The sequence below is a fragment of the Xenopus tropicalis genome, chromosome 2, assembly GCF_000004195.4.
Source record: "Xenopus tropicalis strain Nigerian chromosome 2, UCB_Xtro_10.0, whole genome shotgun sequence".
Lineage (NCBI taxonomy): Eukaryota > Metazoa > Chordata > Amphibia > Anura > Pipidae > Xenopus > Xenopus tropicalis.
Genome location: NC_030678.2, coordinates 121144865 through 121170146, shown reverse-complemented (window position 1 = coordinate 121170146; position 25282 = coordinate 121144865). Strand labels below are relative to the sequence as shown.

The following is a 25282-nucleotide window of genomic DNA, read 5'->3' as shown; positions in this document are numbered from 1 at the left end:
TTTCAATTAGAATAATGCTTCATTCAGTATACAATGCATATCTTCAAAGTTAGGCCCTCTCCTCCTGTTCAGGGCTTCACTCTGCACAAGGAAGCAAAGGAACCAGGTCAGAGAGAATGCTGGGACAAAGGTAGGTAATTCTGGAAGCTGTTAAGAGTAATTTTACTGATAGGGAAAAAAAAGGTTTATTTATTCTTTAAAGTATAACAAATGTAAAACTAATACAGGGTAGAAGACAGGAGAGTGACAGCAGCAGACTTCTTACTTTTCTTCCTACCAGATCACAATAGTTTTTTTACCATAATGCTGGAATTATGAATGCTCACACCTCTTGGATTACTTATCGTATTTATCTCATATTTGTACATGCTAATTAAGTCTGGTGTTTGCCTTCATATTCCAACAAATCTTTTGTGGAGGACTAGGTTTTTCACCAAATCCAAAAATAATGGATTTAATGGATCCCTAATGTATTGTCCAATGTTCTGCACTTGCAGTACCATCTTTCAACAGCTATTTTGAGTGCAAAAATCATCAGCCTTAAAGTGTAATCACCATATGGTGCACTTTGTCTCCACTTTCCCATGTGGTGGGTTGACACTGTATTATGGAAATGGACAAACATATTGTGACAAAAAGGGTTGTCCCAGTGTGAACAGTTTTTTACTTTTTTTGGTTTTCTTCCCTCCACCTAAAAGATTTGAGTTTGTTTTTCAATTGAGTAGTACAGTTTATATTTCACATTAAAGGTGGAAAAAGTTCTGAAATTATTTATCTTTGTCTCATTTTTGTACAGCACAGGAACCCGACATTTTACCAGGGGTGTGTAGACTTTTTATATCCACTGTAGCACCCAGGCTGAGGTACTGGCTCCTTTAAATCTCCAGGGCAAGATAGGCTAGTGCCCTGGAGCATGGCTAGAGAACACTGAAACTAGTTAGGCAACACATGAAGTACTTAAGGGGAGCCTGGATGTGCAGAAGGAGTTCAGTAACTTAGAGAGGCTGTGAGGGCTAATTTTTGCCTACAACTGCAAAGCTCTGCAGAGGGTGGTGCAGTGTTCCGAAAGGATAATTGGAGGTGAGCTTCCCTCCCTCCAGGACATCTATAGGAAGCGGTGCCTGAGGAAAGTGGAGAGGATCATAAAAGACTCCATTCACCCTAGCCACGGACTGTTCAAACTACTTCCGTCAGGCAGGAGATATAGCAGCATCTGGTCCTGAACCAGCAGGTTGAGGGACAGCTTTTTCCATCAGGTCATCAGACTGCTGAACCCTGACCACTAACACTTCATAGACACTTCAGCAACACTACGACACTATTCATGTGCACTTACATTTTGTACATACATTATACATGCCTACTCATGTGCATATGTATTCTATATTTTGTACTCCACTGCTGCTTGTGAAGCTTGCACACAAGAATTTCACTCACATTTACTGTTATCAGTGTACCAGTAATATGATGTGACAGTAAAAGTGATTTGATTTGAGGGAAAGACTGGGCTGAAAGTAAACTACCCCTGATTCTGGGACTCCAGGGAAAGACTGCCTGGCATTGGCAGTGTGGACTTTTGTTATACTGTTAGTTGAAACTATACTCTGGTGAGATTCTGTTTTGTTGAACTTTTTTCTTTCAAACATGAAGCTGCGGTGTATGTTATTTTGCTAGTTTTGTTGCAAACCGGAGTGGCCTGTCTTGTCTGTGGTGCCAAGCTTCCAGTTTGGTATCTGCTGCTGCCAGCTAAATCCCCACAAAATATATAAGGAAAGAACAAGAAATGTGTATTAAGTTTCATTCTGTTATCTCACTGTCTCAAAATCATGTCCAATCTGACAAATGTGACAATCCAAAGTATTGCAGAACCATTCAATGATTTGCTGTGGCAAAGGAAAAAAAACAAAAGCAAAAATTGGTTATTCATAGGCAGACCTCTGCAATTCATATTATGAGCCAAAAAACCTAATGTTTCCACATGTTTCTAACATATTCCACTTGGCACTACGGCTATACAGTATATATACTGCATAACTGCAGTGTTATACAACTGCGAGTCATATAAACTTTTTCCAAAAGATTAATTTAATTGTTGCTGAAAGTAGTTTCAACTAAGCACAAAAAGAAGATTAATTTCCATGTTAACTGGCCGCTATTTCATAAAAGTGGATTTATCTTTGGACAGAGTATGCTTATTTTGATCCTTTAGTTTGGCACTGTCAGCACTGCTTCTTAAACTGAATGCCAGCAATATATATTACCAAATAAAAAAAGAGTGAGGAAAAACATATTCAGCAAAGGAAACAGCTAAACATGACAGTGATTAGTTACTTTTGGAGGATATTTAACAAGAAATGAAGGTTTAAATGTTTATTTATTTGTAGAATAACTGAACAATGAGGTAAAAAGACTATGTAAACAAGTCATTTATAAACATCCTAAGTCTGTGAAAGAGACAACTATTGTTTGCAATGAAACATAAGATATAAATAATAAAAAAAGCACAAAGAACTGACTGGTGTTGTGTGCAATATGCTGTCATATTAATAAAGAATGTTCAATATGTAGCCAATAAACATTTTAACCATTTAATTGCCACAGGATGCAGAATTTACAGCACAGAAACATATGGCTATGTATTATTAATTTAATGTGAAGCTTCTTGATTTTAGTATTATATATGTGTCCATGTACCCATAGCATTAAATGTTTTAAATGACATGTAAACCCCAGACACAAAAATGTTATCAGCGGACAGCCTCTTTAAAATCTTTCAATACCTGCCACTCTGGGTGTTTAGAGGTTAATGATAAGGCTGCAGCATCCCCTTAATCACTTAGATTTCCTTCTCCTCCTGTAACTCATTCGCACCCCCCCCCCTCAGGAATTTGCTTTGGCTGTCAGCTCCTGGGCATGCTCAGTTCTTCTAAGCTCAGATTACTAAACACATCTTCCATTCTTGCAGCCAATAAAGAGATGACATTGCTGGTTACCATAGAAACTCAGCTCTAGCTGTCTGCTCCTATTTGTTTCTCCTAACCTCCTCTCCTGAGCTCAGTTTAATCATTACAGTTCTCAGGCAAAGCAGAACTTTTATCAAAGACAGTTCTGCATGTGTGAGCCTGCAATCTTGATAAAATTTATGCTGAATATCTGACACAACACACCTGTCTATTGTAAATGCTGCATGGTAAATTAAAATACATTGACTGTCGGATGTGGACGTATGAACAAAAGACTCCATCTGACTTTTTCTGAGCCAACTTGCATTACAGCTGTGGGGATCAAATTTTGTAGGAGCCTACAAAATATTATACTGTTGCATGACAACATCTAATCAGAAAAGAGCTGATCAAAATCTCTCGTGTAGTTTAGCCCTAATGAATAAAAACTTTGATCGTGGTAAATCTGATTGTGTATGTCTAAAAAAGCAGTAGATAAGATCTTGTAAGTCATAGGCAAAAATATAAAAGAGCTGCTACCTACTTCATCATACATTACTTTCACCATACTAACACCCTTGTGTGTGGAAAAAGGAGATTTGATTACATTTTTTAGTTATGTTTTATCTGCAAGTTATTAAAACATCTGGTTTATATAAAAATGTGAATTATTGCCTTCTTGTTTATGTCTCTTCTGTGGACTCAAAGCTGTCTCCTAGCATGCTAGGGGAAGCTTAATAGATTTAAAAATTATTTTAGTTTTAGATTGGCAAGAATGGACTAAAGTGTCAGACTTAGTTGTGTATTGCTCAATTAATACGTCTCTACTGGAAGATATAAAGTTTTGCTACACTGGTATCTAGTTCCAGCCCAGCTACATCCCCTGTGCGTTAGAGGCTGCGAAGAAGAGGGCACAGGCTATCACATTTGGTGGCAATGTCCCAGTTTGCAAAGGTTCTGGACCAGGGTTTACAAAATTATATTTTCAGTAACGGGTATAAACTTGCCTACATCACCAGACCATGCTCTACTAGGGAATAGAATGCCAACTATAAATAAATATACGAGGACTCTAAGTAGTCAAATCTTTATTGCAGCTAAGCTAACTATTGCTAGATTGTGGAAATCCCCACTATTACCTCTCCAGCAGTTAAAGAATGAGTATGATAATGAGATTCTAGTTAACGAGAAACTGACAGGCAAATGCAATTTTACAAAGTGTGGGATCCCTGGATTCATTATGCTGCCCCTCCAGGTATAAGCCATGTTCTTCTTTCCAATTAATAGTTTGAGAGAAAGAAGGATTGGTTTTGCTGAACAAAATAAAATAAATCACCCCCCTGCCCATCCACTATGGATAATCAATAACTTTGACAAGTAACAGACTTTAATCCTTCATGTGGACCCTGTGACCCAAAGCTGAGCCAGTGGAAGCACCCTTTTTGTTTTGATATATTCTGTAATTTTTTAAGGAGACATATCCTATAAAAATTAAGAATGTACCAGTGAATTGTACTCTTCTAAATATAGAAGGATTGTGGTTAAAAAAGTTGTATTTCAGACTGATTTATTGAGAAATTCCACCAAAACCCCACTAGTCCCGCCTATCTGTTCCACTTCCTGCTGCCTGAATTCTCCGGATGCGCATGGACCGGCCGGTCTCAGTACACTGCACTGTAGGATAGGTACCAATTCTGGCATGGACCCTTAGGACACGCCCACCCTTCATTTCAAACATGATCAGAGAAGCGATAGGATCTATAGGGAGCTCCAATAAAGGGACCATTTTTACAGATAGGATTAATTTTTAGCACAAAGTCCAGCACCATATATTATTCATAATTGCCTACAATATTAGGGTTTTTTTTCCCATTTATCCAGTATGTTTCCTTTAAATGTGCTTGTTTTGTTTCTTTGATGAGGTGTGAACAGGAGAACAATGTGGATGATTACAGCCTGAGCCTGAGGTGTGAACAATGCAGGGGGTGAACAATACATAGATTAAAAGGTGTGAACAGTACAGGGGATTACATGTTTAAACAATACAGGGTGATTACAGCCTGAATCTGAGGTGTGAACCGTGCAGGTGATCAGTTAATCTCAGTACTGATACCATTTAAAGTTTACACAAATGTAAGGCATCAAAGCAGCTGGTGGGGGGCCACCAGTTGGACAGCACTGGTATAGAACATAACTGAAGTCTGCAACTACTGCACATCCTACTGTTTCCAAGATTTATTTATAAGATATTCCACTACCCTCTCTAGATAACATAAAATCTGTTTTTGTCTCACTGTGAAAAAGACCAACAAGCATATCTTAGACTAGCATACTGCATCAAGAGACCACTGTGCCCCATTAAGTGAGCAATACAGCTCTAATTTTTCAAATCAGCTGCTACCAGAGATGAAAAGAGGATTAGTCAGCCCTTATAAAACCCCATTATATAACTATAACATAACTGTGCACACCCCCTTATATTGCAAAAAAACTAAATGTGGAGGGCCATTACTAGGGTCCATTGCCACTTGCATGCTGCTTAAAGGAGAAGGAGAGGTATAATCACAAGGGAGGTGCACATTTAGGCCCCTGTTAGTGATTATAAATGCTTACATGACAACATGGGCTGGTGCTCCTGTTTGCTGAAAACTGCAGCACCCTGAGTAATACTGAATGAGCGGCACGTTGCCATCTTCTTTCTTTTTGTGGATCCCTGTATGGCACCAGGATTGACTGCGCAATCTAATTTCCTGGCACCATCTGTAAAAACTGATCATACCACCAGGGTTGGTCTGGGGGGTGCAGGGCCCACCGGGGCAACACCCACCCATGGGACCCTGCCACCTGCCCATCCCCCCTCCCCTAAGCGCACGCACATAATACTTTTGACACATCAGGGAAGGAAGATCAGCGGCCCAGGGAAGCATGGGTGGGGATTGGGTCTGGGTGGGTGGAGTACCACTGATGCAAGTTTTCACTGAGCCATTTTGGTGCCTGATACTTTTTTTGACAACACCATGAGAGGTCAAAAGCAGGTAGCAGACTTCTGAATCCACAGAAAGCCAAGGGTCAAAATCAGCATAGACAAAAGAAAGGCTTTAGTAATTCCTAAATACCAAAGCCAGCCTGGGGAAGGCAGTGCAAGGTACTTAAGTTTAAGGGAGTTTGGCACCAAAGGAACAGCCCAGGGGTAAAATGTGTCATGAGAGTGCCACTGATATGCATGGAATCCAGCACATGTAAAGCCACCATGCCCATATAGATGCAATTAGATTAGCATGTGTGTCACTAAAAGAACAGGAATGTCTGATGTTTTCAGCATTGTGATTCAAATATTTTAAGAATGTTAATAGCTTTTGAATCCTTTAAAGTACACGGATGTTCTCTATAAATCTGGGTAACATGCAATTCACCCTAATTTCTGCTGGTTACACCACCATGTCAGGGGCCACTGGAGTTTAAAGGAAAACTATACCCCTAGATTGAATACTTAACCAACAGATAGTTTATAATATGTTAAATGACATATTAAAGAATCTTGCCAAACTGGAATACATACATCAGTAAATATTGCCCTTTTACAACCTTTCCCTTGAGCCACCATTTAGTGATGGGCGGTGTGCTCCCCCAGAGATCACATGGCCAGAAATAATGCTGCTTTAACTGTAACAGGAAGAAGTGTGGAAGCAAAAAAGCAGAACTTTGTCCATTAATTGGCTGATGGGGCCTAGCATGTATGTGTGCCTTGGCTTGTTTGTGTGCATTGTCAATCCTGTCATCCCAGGAGGTGGCCTTTAATTCTTAAAATGGCAATTTTCTATTTAGGATTACCCAATAGCACATATTACTAAAAACGTTTATTTTTGTGAAAATGGTTTATTTAGATGAAGCAGGGTTTTACATATGAGCTTGTTTATGCAATAAATTTTTATAGAGACCTCATGGTTTGGGGTTATAGTTTTTATTAAGGTTTGGAGTGTGGACGTGTTAGAAATTGGAACACAGGCAGGACAAGTGCTAAAAACAGTTGCTAAAATGTTCATAGTCCAAGTCAGGGCAGGCAACGAACCAGGCAGTGAACACTGTCAGGACAGGCCAAAAGTCAATGCCAGGATCAGAGACAGCAGTGCATTTCCTAGGCAAGATGACTAACAATGAACTGGCCACATTCAAGGTATCAATGCACTTTTTAACATCACTCTTCCTACCATATAGTGGCTTAATGATGTTCTTACATTTTGCTCCTAACACTTTATAACATTTTTATCAAATTAAAAAATGTATTCAACCCACAGATAACACACCTGCATAATGAACTTCTGTTTATATGCAGTTTATTACTAATCTGAGATCTAACTGTGTTATTAGAAGTCTGCTTCCTCATCATTTTTAAAAAAGCTTGTAATGCTTACAGTTGAAAATTATGTTGGCAACAGTACTGGTACCCTGGTTGTTTTCTGCATGGTTCTTACATTATACACTTTGCTGGACCCTTATTGCTTTATATGCTTTTGGGTCTGTTGATTTTTCTCCACAACTTTGATGTAGAATAATACAAGATAAACAGGCAGACAATTGCTGTCAAAAGGCCACAGCAAGGCACAAAAGTTGTTAAAGGACATGTAAAGCCTACATTTGCCTACAGTGTATATCAGTTGGGCACGTCTCAACCACCCAAATGGCATCATTTGTACTGCATATATCCCCTCCACTTGCCAGCACCATCACATTTTCCTAAAGCAAATTGCAGCTTTCTCCCGGTGGCCATTTTTCCTCTGATACATAATCAGATACATTTAAATCCACAAACAGCATACACGCACACAGACCCTTATTCAGCATACATTTCATCAAGAATACAGGCTCAAACAGGCAGAACTGTCTCTGATAAAAGTTCTTCTTTGTTTGAGCTGAGGAGAGTTGGTTGGGAGAAAAAAATTGAAGCAGACAGCTAGAGCTGAGTTTCTATGGGAACCAGCAATGCCATCTCTTTACTGGCTGCTAGACTGGGGGGCATGTTTAGTAATCTGAGCTTAGAACAACTGAGCATGCCCACAAGCCAACAGCCAAAGCAAATTCCTGAGGGGGGGCCGAGTGGGTTACAGGAGGAGAAAGGAAATCTAAGTGATTAAGGAGATGTTGCAGCCTTACTATTAACCTTTTGGACAACCAGTGTGGCAGGTACCGAAAGATTTCAAAGAGGCTGATCACTGATTACATTTTTGTGTGTGGGGTTTACATGTCCTTTAAAATGCTCACAGTCCAAGTCAGGGTAGGCAGTGGGCAGGCAGTGAACATGGTCAGGACAGGACAAAAGGCTATGTCAGGATCAGAGACAGCAGGACATTCTTTCTTGTGTGTGCCCGATGCCACTGATGCAAATGTTCTGGGAGAGCATACTAGCACATCTTAACGGTTTGCTCCTAACACTTTACATTTTTATCAAATTAAAAAAATATATATATAACCCACAGTTAACCACCCGCATAATGGACTACTGTTTATCTGTAGTTTATCAGTATCTAATTATCTCACAGGGGGGTCAGTTGGTTGATGAAAACAGGGAAAAGAATAGACCCAATTCTAGTAATATAACTACTAATACATGGGTCACTCAGGAGGAAATTCAAAAGAGACTTGAACATTTAAAGGTAAACAATGGTCCAAGACCAAATGGTATTTATCCCAGAGTATTAAATAAGCTTAGCTCTGTGATTGTCAAACCTCTTCACTTAATTCTTCAGGATTTATTAAGGTCTAGCATGGTGCCGAGAGACTGGAAAATTGCTAATATGGTTTCGTTATTCAAAAAGGGATCCATTTCTCAGCCTGAAAACTATAGGCCTGTTTATGAAAGGGGTAATAAGGGATAGGGTACTTGAATACATTGCAAATCACAATACTATAAGTTTGTGTCAGTATGGTTTTATGTGTAACAGATCTTGCCAGACTAATTTAATTGGCTTTTTTGAGGAGGTGAGCAGGAAACTTGATGCTGGGGTGGCAGTGGATGTCATCTACTTGGCTAAAGCATTTGATACAGTACAGCACAGAAAGTTAATTATGAAATGAATGAAATTAAGAAATATTGACCTAGAATAAAATATTTGTAATTGGATAGAGAACTGGCTAAAGGATAGCTTACAAAGAGTGGTAGTAAATGGAACATTTTCTAATTGGGCCAGTGTTGTTAGTGGAGTACCGCAGGGGTCAGTCCTTGGTCCTTTGCTTTTGAACTTGTTTATTAATGACCTGGAGGTGGGCATACAAAGTACTGTTTCTATTATTGCTGATGATACTAAACATTGCTGCTACTTTACAGAGCAATTTGACAAAATTGGAAAACTAGGCAGTAAAATGGAAAGTTATGCACATTGGTAGAAATAATATAACTGCAAGTTATACACTAAATGGTAGTGTGTTGGGGGTATTCTTAATTGAGAAGGATCTGAGGATTTTTGTAGACAAGTTGTCTAGTTCCAGGCAGTGTCATTCAGTTGATACTAAAGCAAATAAAGTGCTATCTTGCATACAAAAGGGCATTGCCTCAAGGGATGAATACATACTTTTGCTTCTTTATAGGTCTCTGGTAAAACCTCACCTTGAGTATGCAGTGCAGTTTTGGGTGCCAGTCCTTTAGAAGAATATTATTAAGCTGGAGAGAGTGCAAAGATGTGCAACTAAACTGGTAAAAGGGATGAAAGATTTAAACTATGAGGTTGGACTATTAAGGTTGGGGTTGTTTTCTCTGGAAAAAAAAAGGCACTTGAGAGGGGACATGATTACTCTTTACAAGCACATTAGAGGGGATTACAGACAGTTAGGTGAAGTTCTTTTTTTCCCATAAAAAGGATCAGCGCACCAGAGGCCATCCCTTTAGATAAGAGGAACAAAACTTTCATTCAGCAGTGTAGGTGGTTTGTCACGGTGAGGGGAGTGAAGTTGTCCGAGACATGTTGTGATGGCAGATTTTTTGTGGCTTAGATGATTTCTTGAACAAGAATAATATCCAAGGCTTTGTGTGATACTGAAATCTACAATTAGTATTGATGTTGGTATATACTGTTTATGTTTGTGAGTGTATAGATAGGTCAGTATAGATTTATGTGTGTGCCAGGTTCGCTTAGAAGGGTTAAACTTGATGGACTTTGTTCTTTTTTCAACCCAACTTAACTATGTAACTTAACAAGAACCAAACTTCTGAGCTCTAGCTGTGTTATTAAAATTTCTGAAGATCGCAAATATCACGAAAATGCTTTGGAGATCCGAAAGTCACAAAATTTTCATACCGAACAATTGTAAACAGCGGGAAAACCTTTCCGATTTTTTTGCGCAAGAGTACGAAAAAGTTGCGCAAACGTACGGAAAAGTCGCGCAAGAGACAAAAAATTAGTTAGAATGAAAGCTCCGAGCGTTCGTGTCTTAGTAAATCTGCCCCTAAGGGTCAGACTTATTAACATGTGAGTTTAGAGCTTAATACATAAAAACTCAATCATGTTCTATTTATTCCTATTCCTATTTATTTTTAGAAGCACATTTATCAAATGGTGAGTTCTACATTTCACCCATTGATTAATATGCTTTATGCTTCTAAAAATCCAATAGTTCTTATGTATTAAGCTTTAAACTTACATGTTAATAAATCTGCCCATACAAATCTGCTCTTGATTATTGTGGAGCTTGTACTGGGTTACAGAGTCTTCCTTTCAGTCTCCACCTTTTACCTGCTCAGTTCTTCCTCTTTTCTGCCACCCATTTCTACATGTTTCTCCTTTAGTCTAGCAAATCTGTTTTTAATTAGTGCAGCTTATTTTGCAGCAGAGACTTAATAATATAGTAGTTAGCACTAACTGTATCCAGACAAACAAATCTGAAGACATATTCCTTTTGACACTGTCAATATGTTGTTGTACCTGTTTGACTGTATTCTCAATGCCTTGCATAGTAAGTAACATCAGATCCAAGGAACATCTATTTAAGATCGCATACCATCTGTGTTGAAATATTTTATCATTCTTGTAAAAAAGGTGTATTGAAACACCTAAGGCCTTTTGGCATTTGATATGCCTTTACATATTCAGCTAAAGTAGAAACATGTAGTGCTTTTACTTAAAGGGGACCTGTCACCCTAAGAAATAACTCCAAATTATTTTCTATATTATTAGTTGAGCAAAATAAACTTTACTTACTCTATATAAATAATATAAATCTTGTTTCATTTCGTCATGGAATTACTCAGTCAAAGCAAGCAGGCAGGCACCATTTTGTGGACACTGTTATGAAGACAAGCTTTGTATCATGCCAAAATCTTGTTTATTTGCCAGAATGGGGGACCTGATGCCCATGCTGATGCACTGGCTACACAATTAGATAAGGAGGAGGGAGGGGAAGAGTGAGATGTGCAGTGACATCTAGATAGTGCTGAACGGTGCAAACAATATATGATTGACAGCTGGGATTTTTAAATGCTTTTATAATGGGTCTGGATGTGTTAATATAAAAATTTGGGTTTCATGTTTAATTTGAAAAGGACTTTTATTATACAGCTTTTTATGTCTGGGTGACAGGTCCACTTAGCATTTCTAATTTGTTAAGAGAAGGAAAAGCCTAATCACTGTGGCGATTCCAATGTGTTAGCACTGTCCAGTGATTATAATTTCTAACCTAAGACCCCAGGCCAGCACTGTTTTTTGTAGAAAAATGCATTGGTCAAGGGTAAATATTTAGTAAGGGCTGTGCTGCCATTTTGTTGACTATCCCAGGGATCTCTTGTGGCTAGATGTACATGCACAGTAGATTAAAATTGGAACTTAGAAACTAACATGTGCAGTAAAAGGCACTAAGTTTTGCCAGGTGCAGTACCCATAGCAACAAATATGATATTTGATTTTTAACAGTTAACCAGTAAATGCAAAATAATGATTGGTTGCTACCTGCTACTGAACCTGGGAAAACTTAATGCCTCTTTCTGCAGGGGCGGGCCAAGCCGACCGGGCGCCCTAGGCAACACGGTCGGCCAACTCCGCCTACCTCCCTGCCCCCCCAAACGGCGCATGCGCGCCAAAGCACAGGAGGAGGTGCAGGGGGGCGGTGCGATAAGATCGGTCATTGCCTCCACCGCTAATGACAAGCGGCGGAGGCAATGACAAAGTAGGACTAGGGGTAGGCAGGAGAGGCTCCTGCCTGGCGCCCCCCATTCGTTGCGCCCTAGGCAGCTGCCTCTTCTGCCTACCCCTAGTTCTGGCCCTGTGTTTCTGAGAGAGAAAATCTGATGCCGAAGAACATGTTTACAAAAAAGGAGACAAGAAATCCTGTGTTTCTTTTGATAGAGGACTTTTCTGCAGATTTTCTGTGAGTGCTTATGACTGTATTTACATAGACCTTTCTGATAAAGCTTAATTAGTTTTTACCTTTCCTTCTACTTTAAGGTTTACCCTAACCTTTTAGCCTTTTCTGTTACAGGAGTTGAGTCCAGGACACCCTCAGTCATGGGGATCAGCAAACTCTATAATTAACCCACTGCACTGAGCAACTGCTTGTGCACCCCTGGGTGAACCAGCCCTATAATTTGTGAACTAAGCTGACAATGCATACCCAGATGTCTTCTGCCTGTTTGGCATATTTTGGTTTTAGTGTGACAAATTCCAACTGTCAACAGTAGAGGGAACCAATGTACTATAATGACTTATCACAGAGACTGTCCGCATCAGTACACACTACTAGTGCCCAGGGTCCATGAAACACACATGCACATTTGTGGCAGAAATGGAGATACTATGAGCAGTACTGAAAAGCAGTTTAGGAAAATTACACCCATATAGGAGGTGAAGGGGCACAGAGAAGTCTGAATAAAACTTACCCAAAACATTTGTCATAGCCAAAAGTCTTTTTGTGCTATGAATGATAATGAAAATCAATCTCTGCTCACTTTGCAACAGAAAGAAAGGTATCTCTTTTATGGTGGAATTACCATTTATCATAGTAAATCAGGGCCAATTTAAGATGCCAGCCCATCACTGAGAACTGTCCTAATAAATCTGTGTGTTAGTACTCCCCTCAGGCAGCCAAACTTGAACATAAAAGGCAGGCAATAAAGAGATTTTCTGTGTTTACCAAAGTAGAATTGGGGATAGGTGTACTACCTTGAACTAACAGCCACAGAAGCTGATAAACCATAATTGCAAAATTAAAAGGCAAAATAAAAATTCAAAAATGCATTCTTTTATATAGATAATTGTTCTGTCCCAGTAGATTAAAATCAGGGGTCTGTCATTCCAGGGGGGGGGGTTTCATTTTTGCAGGTAGTAGTCAGCACATGTCCGTGTAGACTGGCATACGTTGGGCAGACAATGAGGATGGTCCATGAACGAATAAGGGAACACAAATCAGCAATAAATATGGGTAAAAAAGACCAGCCGGTAGCAGGCCATTTAATTGAGTATGGACATAGAGTAAATCAACTCAAATTTCAAATTATTAAGACAGAGTTGAAGCGGAGAGGAGGAAACAGATTGAAGCAACTACTATATAGGGAAGCCTTCTGGATACAAAAATTGGAAACGTTGAGTCTATTGGGGTTAAACAAAGAATATGATCTCAGACCTATTTTTAGATAAACTTCCTCCCATATGTACAAAAAAACTCTATGTGGTTTTTATTATGCTTTTATCTTTTTACAGGTTGTAAAATATGGACTTTTTTACTCTGCATTTTAAAGAACACTTAAAGATGAAAACTTGATACACTGATGGCAACATTATATGTTTGATACATTGTTTTTGATACACTGTGTGGTTTGCTATATTACTACATACAAGTTTGTGTCCACTGGGAAGGTGTTTGATTGTCAGTTATCTTGATAAAAGGTCACACCTGGCCTGAAACGTTGCTGGAATGCCCTAAGATGTATGCAATAAGGCTAATGAGAGACCAGGCATATGGCGTATACTTTCGGGAAGCTGAAAAACGCTTGCCGAAAATACCGCCATATGCCTCCTACCTGTGCCTGCACCCGAATGATTGGAATATGCTCGGTTGCAGGCACATGTAGCCAATATCTGCATAAAAATGCGAGAGAATGCAAAGTCTCAGAAATTTGTAGAAGGAAATCACAGTTTTGCTATCCAATCTGTGTACCGTGGTGAAGCAGGAGTCACATAAAGTAACCTAAAGACTTACTTGAAAGTATGCGTGTCCTTACTAAAAACATAGGTGCGTGTTGCTATGGCAACACCTATTCATTCACTTGTTTCTATAGTTTTATATATGTTTATAATTGATATATTAATATCAGTGTAATCTGTGCATATTACATCAATCCAAGGGTTGGTATAATAGTAATTTCCATGACTGCATCAAATGGACAGGTGTACACTGTGGCAACGCCAATTTGTCTCCTGGACACAAGGCCCTAGCAATCAGATTAAAGTGCCAGGATACTCAATATGTACGGAAGTATTAATAGGGAGAGTTCTTTTTGTATGTCAGGAAGAACTATATAAACCTATTAGCACTCTCAAAGCCATATAGGTATACAGTAATATATTACATGAAAAATAATAAACTAAGTACAAACTAAGTAGAGCAGTGGTCCCCAACCAGTGGCCCATGAGTAATGTGTTGCTCACCAACCCCTTGGATGTTGCTCCCAGTGGCCTCAAAGCAGGTGCTCATTTTTGAATTTCTAGTAAGAAGGCAAGTTTTGGTTGCATAAAAACTAAGTATAATGTCAAACAGAGCCTTCTGTAGGCTGCCAGTCCACATAGGGGCTATTAAGTAGCCAATTATAGCTCTTATTGGCACCCCCAGGAACCTTTTCCATGCTTGTTTTGCTCCCCAACACTTTTTCCATTTAAATGTGGCTTACAGGTATAAAATGTTGGGGATCACTGAAGTAGAGGGTGGGTCGCCATCAAGTGGATCCAGTTTAAAAAAGTGGGTCCATATTTACAGAGAAACTTCGGTGGTATTACACCAAGAGTTGAAGTGACTATGCACAAAAGGTGTAGAAACCAGAAAGTAGACTAAATAAAATACCAAGTATAAGGGAATACAAGAAACCAAGAAGATATGTACCAAGGTACAAGAGCCCGCTAATGATACTCACCGCCTATCAAGTCTGGTTGGCATTAACTTGAGAGCACTAATGTTAAAGTAGTTAAATCTTTAAGTGGATGAAAATCTTTTAAGGGCACTCATGGTTAATTCAGTGGTCACATCATTAAGTGGTTAACAGTATTACCGAATGCCACACGGGTGGATAAGTGTGAGATTAACGTTATTGCTTTACTGTGGTTATAATGGGACTAAGTTATCTGTACGGCGCTGGATACTGGGTAGGGATCGCCACTAGTAAATATTAGGGTACATCCCAGGGGTCACTCTACCCGTCCTATAAGGCGCCCCAGTGTGGGGGCGGCTACAGTGTAGCTTAATGTAGTTCACATTTAACTCCTGTAATTGGTAAATGGGAATATTAGCGCAAATTCTTTGCATTGCTACGCTCGATCTCTCTATTCTCATTACCTTAAATGCCCCAAATCGCGACCCGTAACTGTACTTCGCAATGCATGACGGGAGTAGTAGTCTAATGATATGTGTTTCCTTGCAATGGCTTCCTGCTTGTAGGTAATCGCTAAGATATACCTCCTGTGCGTGTTGTTGGGCTTATAGTATCAGGACGGTGTTTGCGCTCTAAGGACTAGCACAGTAGTTGGAAAAGAGGAAGAGATACGTAAAGTTTGTGAATTTATACAGGCAGGCGTTCTGTATGTTTACAGCTGAGTAATACACCAAGTACTCACATGAGAAGTAGTGGGTATAATAGGATACTGATCGCCTGCGTCTTAGCTTTATCTTACAGCAGGAAACAATTAGGCTTGATATACTCTGCCTTAGTGCCTTTATTCATATATATGCAAAGGTTAGGTACTTTTCTAATAGGGAGCTGGTGGATTTTGTAGGTTGCCAGTGGCACCTCTGACCTTCCTAGGAGGGTAATGCACTTTGCATGTGGTTCAATGGAGAGTTTGGGATAGAGTGCAGCATTAGTATGAAAGCAAGGCTATGTCATTGCTGCCCAATCTCTTCTATTTAGGGGGTTGAATTCAGAACAAACTACATGCTTATGCCAGACTTTGTCAGCACAATCTGCATCTTTATTTGAAAGTGAATGTTGGCAAATAGGTCTAAAAAACTTATAGGTAGACTGAAGTTGAGGACTAAAATAATTTGGAGCCTGTATTCTCCACATGGGAACAAACCTATTTTTTTATAGCACCTCCGCGTTACACAGGACATACTATGTTTGATTTACAAACATAGATGCTAAATTGCACAGGTGCAGGTATAATATGACACCAAAGATCTGACTTGTTGTTTTTGTCAGTTTAGCACCTGTCTTCGTAAGTGTGTATATAATACAAGGATTTTTCACCTGTGCGTTGGGACCCAACACCCTGTGGATTGGGTTATCTGTTGCAAGGACCCTACACACAAACTGTGTATTGCTTGCCTGGTTTGGCATATGGTTGAATGAGACTATTCAGAGGTGCTAGGGATAGGTATGACTCAGCAGTCTTGGTACACATTGGAACCAATGCCAAACTTAGAGGAGGGTGGAAGTCCTCAAGAATGACTTAAATAAATAAAAAAAACTAGATAAAGCTGAGGGCGAGGACATATGAGGGCAGTACCTGTGCCATGTGCAACATTAAGAAGGCTGTGGGAACTTAGGGCACAGTCACATTTAAAAAAAAAAAAAAAAAAAAAGTTGATCTGCTTTCATCCGCAGCTATGTGTAGCTCCACAGACAGGCACTGGGTCGGCCTGTGTGCAGCTATACTGTGTAGGCTTTGGCCTGAAAATGCAGACAGGCTGACCGTAGTACCAATCTGAGATTTGCAAATATTTTCCTTTTCTTTTCTGGTAACATGTCTTCCATTATTTTGCAGCAATATTTGCTTATGTTGAGTTACAAATTTTGGTTAAGTTTCAAGTTTTCAATTCAATTATTTTACATTTTTTGCAGATTTAAATCCTAAGGATGCTATGCAGGAGTATAGTGCAATCTACTATAGGTAGTTTACCTATTACCGGGGCTGTAAAAGGTGTATACTTGTATTTTTGGAAGTACCTATCCCGGTAACTTATTCTTCAACAGAAGGTGATCAATGTTTGCTTTGACGTTTGCTGTGGACAGGTGAAAAGCCATCATGATTGCCAGTACTGGTTCGAGCGGGCTCTGTAAGTAGTAAAGTTTGTCACAGAGCTGTGGCTGTGTGTATGAGTATTATATTTTGCCATGTAAATTTGGAATATAACCTTTCAGAAGCTGTTAAATGAAACCATGTTAGCAATAAATGTACAGGTATGGGACCTGTTATTCAGGACCTGGGGTTTTCAGTACAAGGGACATTTCTGTAATTTGGATCTCCATACCTTAAGTCTCCTAAAAAATTGTTTAAACATTGAAGAAACCTAATACTGGTATAGGACCCGTTATCCAGAATGCTTGGGAAAAAGGGTATTCTGGATAAGTGGTTTTTCTGTAATTTGGATCTCCATACCTTAAGTCAACTAAAAAATCAATAAAACATTAATTAAACCCAATAGGATTGTTTTGCATCCAATAAGGATTATTTATACCTTTTTTTTTTAAATGTTTTTATTTTCCTTTTTTTCCAAACAAATAAAACAAATATAAGAGAGGGGGAGAGAAAAGGGAGAAAAGGAGAAGGGAAGAAGGGTTGGTAGGGAGTTTGCACATTTGCTCGCATTGGGGTTAGTGAGACTTAAGGGGTTAATATGGTAAATTTGGGGTGTCTGCTGTTGTAGGCAGGGGGTCCCCTTCCACATCCAGCCATGGTTGCCATACTTTATCAAACTTTGCTGGGCATCCTCTGGCAAGATATGTCAATTTAATGGAGGGTAGGGCTCCGTTGATGAGCTTGATCCATTGCTTTTTCCGGGGGGGTTTGGGTCCCATCCAGCGAAGTATAATACATTTCCGAGCATAGTAGAGTAGGGATCGGGCAAATAGTCTAGAGGCAATGCTTCCTACTTGGTCCTCCAGGATGCCGAGTAAGCAGGCGTATGATGAGAGGAGGGGAGGATAGGCAAGGTGACTTGACATATGTGTGGTGATGTCTATCCAGAAATCCTGGATCCTAGGCCAGGTAATTCTCATATACTAGGGATGTTTCCCGGAATTGGTCCACGAATGCCTCCCTCAGCTGTAAGTATTGGTACAGTTTAGCATCAGTCAGCAAGGGCCTGCTTCTAAGATCAGTGTATGTGGGGAACAAGTTCTCCTCAAGTATATCCTTGAGCCTTTTTATACCTGCTATAGGCCAGATTTGGAATTGAGGTAGTTGCGTAAGGTGAATTAGGTTACTATTGTTCCAGAGGGGGAGCCTGGGTGAAAGCAGTGGTGGGTCTATACCTAATTTGCGCAGTGCCATGAGCCACAGTCTATGCGTGAGCTTTATGATAGGGGTAGTATGCTGTATGTCTCCTTGTGTTCGGTATGGGGCGTTTTCCATGGCTTCAACCGAGCCCAGTATTGTGGCTTGTAGTGCCATATTTGGGTTTTCAGCATCTGGGGGGATTATTTATACCTTAGTTGGGATCAGTTACAAGGTACTGTTTTATTACTACAGAGAAAAAGGAGATCAGTTTTAGAATTCTGAATGATTTGAATAAAATGGAGTCTATGGGAGACGGGTTTTCCGTAATTCAGAGCTTTCTGGATAACAGGATTCCAGATAAGGGATCCCATACCTGTGTTATTGTTTTGCCTCCACTGTGCATTTATTATATCTTAGATGGGGATCAAGTTACAAGGTACTATTTTATTATTACAGAGGAAAAGGAAATACTTTTTAAAATGTTGAATTATATTTGATTAAAATGGAGTATCTGGGAGATGGCCTTCCAATAATTTTCATTTAGACATTAATATATTAATATTTTTTTTATGATATGCTGTTTTCTAGACTCTCAAAAGGACATCATTCCATTGCCTAATGAATTAAAGTTATCTGGATTTATTTTTCTTTGTATGGAACCAGGGCCAGATTTGTGATTGGGGCGCCCCGAGGCTGCCCCCTATGGCCGCCCGCCCGCCCACCTCGATCGCACATGCATCTACCTAGCCCCCCACATGTGCATCACAACTCATATGGAGCATTGGGGAGAGGACGCGCTAAAGTTTATGCTTGTCCTCTCCCCATTGCTCCATATGCCGGCAAAATTTTCTGGTGCGGCAGGGCAGCATGTCGCCCCTAAATTTCTGCCACCCTAGGCCCGGGCCTTTGTGGCCTCACCACAAATCTGGGCCTGTATAGAACTTTGTCCTCCTAGAATGCATCTCTGCATTTAGGAAGTGGTGGGTGGCACATGGGTGTGCCTAAGAATGTCCCTAGCATTTGTGTTGTTCAAAACGTGTAAGCACCGGGGTACACTGAGGAGAACTTTCCTGTGTTCCTGACAGCTATGTCAAGATTTTTAATCTGGAGCAGTGTGCAGCAACAGCTTTCAAAAAGGGTCTGTGATTCCAGGTTGCATGTAGCCTTTAGTAAATGTGCACTTACAGCTTGACCTTACTTACTACAGCACTGACCTTCAAGAACATCTTTGGTTCCTGTTTTTCTGGGCAAATTTACATTTTGAAAATGAGAAGTAAAATAATTAAAATGAGGTCCCTGCTATTGGAAATACCCTTACAGGAAACCACAAACCCATACAAAACATTCATACAAAAGCATTTTAAAATTAGAATATATGTAAATGCATGCAATTAATCAGTAACTGCAACCTCCTTTATTATTAAGATGAAACCCTGAATGCACATGTATCTGATTCTTTCCAGAGTCACAGCCTTTTTTTTCTTAGAGATTTCTTTAATTTTTGTTTGAGCAAGGCACTCTCTACATAAGCTGGACAAAATAAACAGAATAATAAGAAACACAAAAGCACTTTAAAGGGTTAGGTCATTTTTTTAAATAATCTCCCACATGCTGTCCCTATTGCCAAATAGCCCCATTTCTTTTAAACAAGTCAGCTCCCCCACTCCAAGGGGCAAGTGTGCTCACTGCTAATGCTTCTAGAACATATACTTTTATTATGAAAAGTATGCTAGTTTTATATATTAAGAATTATATATCTTTTTACCAACGTGTCGTTACACACTATTTCATACATATATTGAAAGCTTACGATGTCCTGAAAAAATTTAATTTTCTTTAGTAAAAAATTCTTCACACAAAATGTCCCTGAACTAAAAGAACATATAATGTTGAAAATTTACTTAGTAAGCAGTGTGTCCATATGAAGAAAATTTGCTAACCCTACTTAATATTCATTAAGCCACAGTATAATATTTTGCTGCTATGTAAAGGATAATAATTATCCTAATAGAAAATGTATTGTGTGCAAAGTACATGTTTTTGTGTTTTTATCTACAGATAAAGCCCCGCTGTCCAAAGGACTCTTACTTATCCCAAGCTTTCTCTCCATTGTGTTGACATTTTTGTTTCAACAGCAACAAGAGTTGTTTCTCTATAATATAAAAGCAATAAAAGACGATTTTCATGTAAGTTGACTAATACTGTGCTCACAATTATACTTTGTTCAAATAAATTGCTGACACTGCTTAATTACCGCACTGCTGTTAAAGGAGAAGGAAAGGCAAAGTCACTTGGGGGGGCCAAAATGTTAGCCACACCCAAGTGACTTTAATCGCTTACCTTGTACCCCGGGCTGGTGCCCCTGTTCAGAGAAAACAGCACCAGCTCAGGGTACCTGTAGCGGAGCACTTCCTGCTTCCTTTTCCTAAAATGCCAGCGGTCGGCGTATGCGCAGTAGAGTGAAAAGCCGACTTCTCTGTTAAAGTTTGGCTTTTCACTCTACTGCGCATGCGCGTGCACGAGAAAGAGTAAGAAGGAAGCGCTGGTGCTGTTCTCTCCGAACAGGGGCACCAGCCCGGGGTAAAAGGTAAGCGTTTTAAGTCACTTGGGGGTGCCTAACATTTTGGCACCCCTAAGTGACTTTGCCTTTCTTTCTCCTTTAAGTGATTTATTGTGCTTGGGCAAATGTAAGCAAAGTCAATATTAAGGCCTTACTGTAGCAGTATGTTTATGAAATTCATGTTTGTCATATGGAACATTAACCCAAAGATTCCAGAGAAACTTTTATAACTTTTATAGCCTTCAAAAAGGATGTTACTTATTTCTGAATGATGACGGTCCGTAGCAGCACAACAGAAAACCACAACCTATATATGTAGCTAAAACTTCACAGCCTACAGGAAATCTTGCCTTCCAGCTAACTAAATGTAATATTAAGCTATATTTTAACTGTATTTTGCCATCTTATTATTTTTAAGCTATGTAAATTTAATAAAATGAATACAGAGGTGGTACATGGTACAAATGGAATCAGATCTAAAAACAATTGTTTCATAATTACTGTTAAGGTGGCCATACACGGACCGATTTTTTACTTACAAACGACCGATTCCCGAACGATCCGATGCTATCGTTAAGTTATCGTATAGTTGGTGGTGTACGAACGATTGTCGGCCCACTAAACGAGCCGACATTATCGTCCCCAAAATCGATCGGCCAGGTTTAAAAATTTTGGTCGTTTAACGATAAAATCTGCCAGTTGGTGTGAGTGTCAGACATTTGTCTTTCAACGATTGTTCTCTGCGCATGTCACGATTGCCAGCAGCAGAAGTCAACGACATCGATCGTACGTAGATGTACGATCGTAGGTATTTTACGATAATGATGCGACAAAATCTTTCCCAAATTATCGTTGCCCGTGGATGGCATATCGTATGGGAACTCGATCGCCATACGATCGTTTGTCGATATAATCGTTCATCGCACAACGAGCGAAATCGCCTCGTGTATGGCCACCTTTACTTTCTTTTGTGGGTAAACATAATCATGTGATTATAAGTTGGGCTTTCAGTGAATGTTATGCAGTGAGAGCCAAGAGAGATCTTTAAATGTTTTAGTTTCAGTGGACCTGTCGGCATTGGCTAAATTGAAGTGGAGATATTTATGTTTTCTGGCAATGGTTGCTTTTGTGTACCACAATGTCCATTAGCTTTTATTGAAATGGATTTGGGGCAATTCAGGCTGTTTTGTCATATTTGCTGCTATATTAGTTGCACCTTTTTTAACAAAATAATTTTCTTTCAAGAAAATGGTCCTAAATATTCCTTTTGATTTAATCGTTGCGTAAAGGTGAACTATGACAAGCTTTTCATTTTATTTTTTATTTTATGATGTATTATCTTATTATGATTATTATGATATATTATCTTTGTGATAGAAAGTATTCATACAGAGGGTTAAAATGCTAACAATTGGATGCTAGAAGAATAAAATTCTTTAACATTTGCGTTGTAGATATGGAAACTGATATCTGGGAGAATTATTTGTCTGGATCTGAAGGACACGTTTTGTAGCAGTTTACTAATATATAATTTTAGAACACTGGAAAGAAGATTTGGTAGTCGAAAATTTACGGTAAGTCATAATAGCAAAGTAAAGCTAAAACTTTAGGTTATTTTAATTATATAGTTATAATTAATTGGTATCTCATAACAAATCGCATCTTTTAAGGGACAGGTTTTTGATTTTCCTCCATGGATTATCTTTTAGCTTGCTTTATTTACCAAAGTTTCTGTAAAAGCAATACTGGTGCAGCTAGGATTTTTACGGTGGAGAAAACACTTGCCTAAACAGCCATTGTTGCACCTTGCAGGCTTGCTGCCGGTTACCGAAAACTCCAGTTAGGTTCTTTTTTTTTAAAATTTATAATTCCATTGCGTAAACAAAGGTCTACCAGTCCATGCATTATAATGTATGATTGTTAGGGATGTAGCTGGCAGAACAGGGCTATTAATTGCACTTTCTATTTCAGACACAATGTCCTAGGTTTTCTGATAACCTGTACTGAGGGATAATATAAATAAATGTCATCATATGTATTCTACTGTACTTGGAATAATGGTGCTGGACAAGTTGACACTGTAGTGACCCTTAAAAGGGAAAACTCTGTTGAAATGTGTTTATCTTATTCATTAATTTTGCTGTAAATGAAGTATGAATGTGTTTTAATCAAAATGTCACATGCAAGTTAAGCCTTGGGGATAAAACGCCACCCACAACTTGTAATATTCTCTATTATTTTCTGCCTTGTTGTTTTTGCAGTGGCTCATAAAAAAACAACAGGCTAGATTCAGTTTAGTGGGAACATTGTATTGCCTTATTAATTTGTATCTTGTTTTCTGCCGAATTCATAGTTCTGATCTGTAAAATATTTCACCTGTGGTTAGTAGTTATAATTGACACATCAAAATCTGTATACTTATATTTTTCTATTTAATTCTTAGTCATTTTTGTTGGTGGCCTGGATACTCTCTGCAGTTTTTGATTTTCTACTTGTTGAAGCTGTACATTTTATATTAGGAGCAACACTTACCACTTTACCTTCAGGATTGTAAGTAATTTTGGTGTTTGTTATTTATTTACAAAATGTTAACTCTAAATGTATTTTATTAGTTTTATACTATATGTGTTGTCAGTGTGGATTCTCTTGTTTCTGCATAAGTCATAAACCACAGTAAGCAATGCTTTGCATGTATGTTTATATAAATATTAGTGATTGGCTAAGATATTTATTATTTTTATGTAGATACTGAAAGTACAGAAAAGTATTCCTTTGCTCTTACAGTCATATTTATTATGTTCCTGCTTTTGGCAAATGTTATTCTTCCATAAAATGCTTATCTAGGTTTTGGACTAGCTTTTATGATTATTTTCATGGCCTTACATGTAAAGATCAGCATTTTGTTACAGTTTGTTACAGTTTTATAGGTTGTAAGGCTAATGGCATAAAAAGCATTTTCTCAATAAAGGAGAAAGGGCTGTTTTTGTCTGTTTCTGTTTCGGATTTTGGCCAGAAAACACTTGATTTTGCATTTTCTGGCTGAATACCTCCCTGTGCGTACAGTGACAGGAGGACAAATACAGGATATAAGCGGACAGGATAATGCTGTGTGCATTAAGCCTAAGGGGAATATCACCTGTAGTGCATTGTTGCCTGCAGGGGGATGCCTCCCATGGACGACAGTGTGTCCAAAAATACCCTTTAATCCAAAAGGATGGCGGTAAATTGGAAAATGGCTTTGTATTTTCCTGTAATTACCACGGGAAAGTGTTTTACATGGGATCCCTATTTTTTTTTTTAATTAAAGGGTATATTTGAATGCTTTGTAATTTGCGGGAAAGGTGATCTCCCACGGGTCATGAAGTGCTATGTTTGACATTTCCCTAAGGATAAGTATTAAAAAGACAAGATGGAATGCTAATTTCTTCTCTACACATAGCAAATACATTTTTAATACAAGAGTTCCCAAACTTTGTGTAGCTGCACCCCCTAAGGGTTCCTACAACATCTGGTGGTGGCCCATTTTGAAAACCTAGTACATTACAATTTCAGTACTGCTGGAAATATAGGAATCTAACTATTGTAATTATATTCTTCTGTATGTATGTATGTATGTAGATTGTAAGCTCTTTTGGGCAGGGCCCTCTTCACCTCTTGTATCGGTTATTGATTGCTTTATATGTTACTCTGTATGTCCAATGTATGTAACCCACTTATTGTACAGCGCTGCGGAATATGTTGGCGCTTTATAAATAAATGTTAATGTAAATAAATGTTAATATGTATAACTTTATTTATAAAGCGCCACAAGGGTACACATCGCTGTACAATCTTACAATATACAAAATGACACACAGGGAGGACAAGTGTTATAATAAATACAATAAATAAGTATAAATACACAGAGATTAAGTGCCATGTGGTATGAGACACAGTAGGAAGGAGGTCCCTGCCCCGTAGAGCTTACACTGTTATAAACCTAATAGGACTCCCCAATTTGCAACTTTTTTTGTACATCATAAAAGTTTCTGAATATAGACAAACCATTTGTTGTAAAATGATACCTGTATATACCTAAGTAGTGAAATGCTGGTTATTTCTTTGATATTCATTATTCTCTATGTATGTGTACTTATGTGTTGACATATGTTTAATATGCAGGTTGAAGGCAAAGTGATATTTATTTTATTTAATAGAAGTTAGAAAAAGTATTTGTCTGATTTCATTGTAAGTTTTTTGTTTTTGTTTTAAACTATAAAACCCATATAGAGGACTGTAACGTAACTGCTGCAATTTTCATCCCACATTATTTGAAGTCAATAAGATGAACATGTGCTCTCAGATTTCATCAGTAACTCCAACTGCCTCCTTCC

The 25282-nt window shown here is 38.8% G+C and overlaps 1 protein-coding gene across 7 annotated transcripts in view; it reads left to right on the top strand.

Annotated features, from left to right (window-relative positions):
* Window positions 1–15505: 15505 nt before the first annotated feature.
* Window positions 15506–25282, top strand: part of ubac2 (UBA domain containing 2) — a 78703-nt gene continuing 68926 nt past the window's right edge. For 2 of the 7 annotated variants that reach the window (XM_012956594.3, XM_012956601.3), the window contains exons 1-5: window positions 15507–15569; window positions 16972–17186; window positions 20408–20535; window positions 22364–22483; window positions 23353–23459. In XM_012956594.3, coding sequence (XP_012812048.1) covers window positions 17156–17186; window positions 20408–20535; window positions 22364–22483; window positions 23353–23459 — 386 coding nt within the window. In that variant the 5' untranslated portion in view covers window positions 15507–15569; window positions 16972–17155. 7 annotated transcript variants of the gene reach the window in all.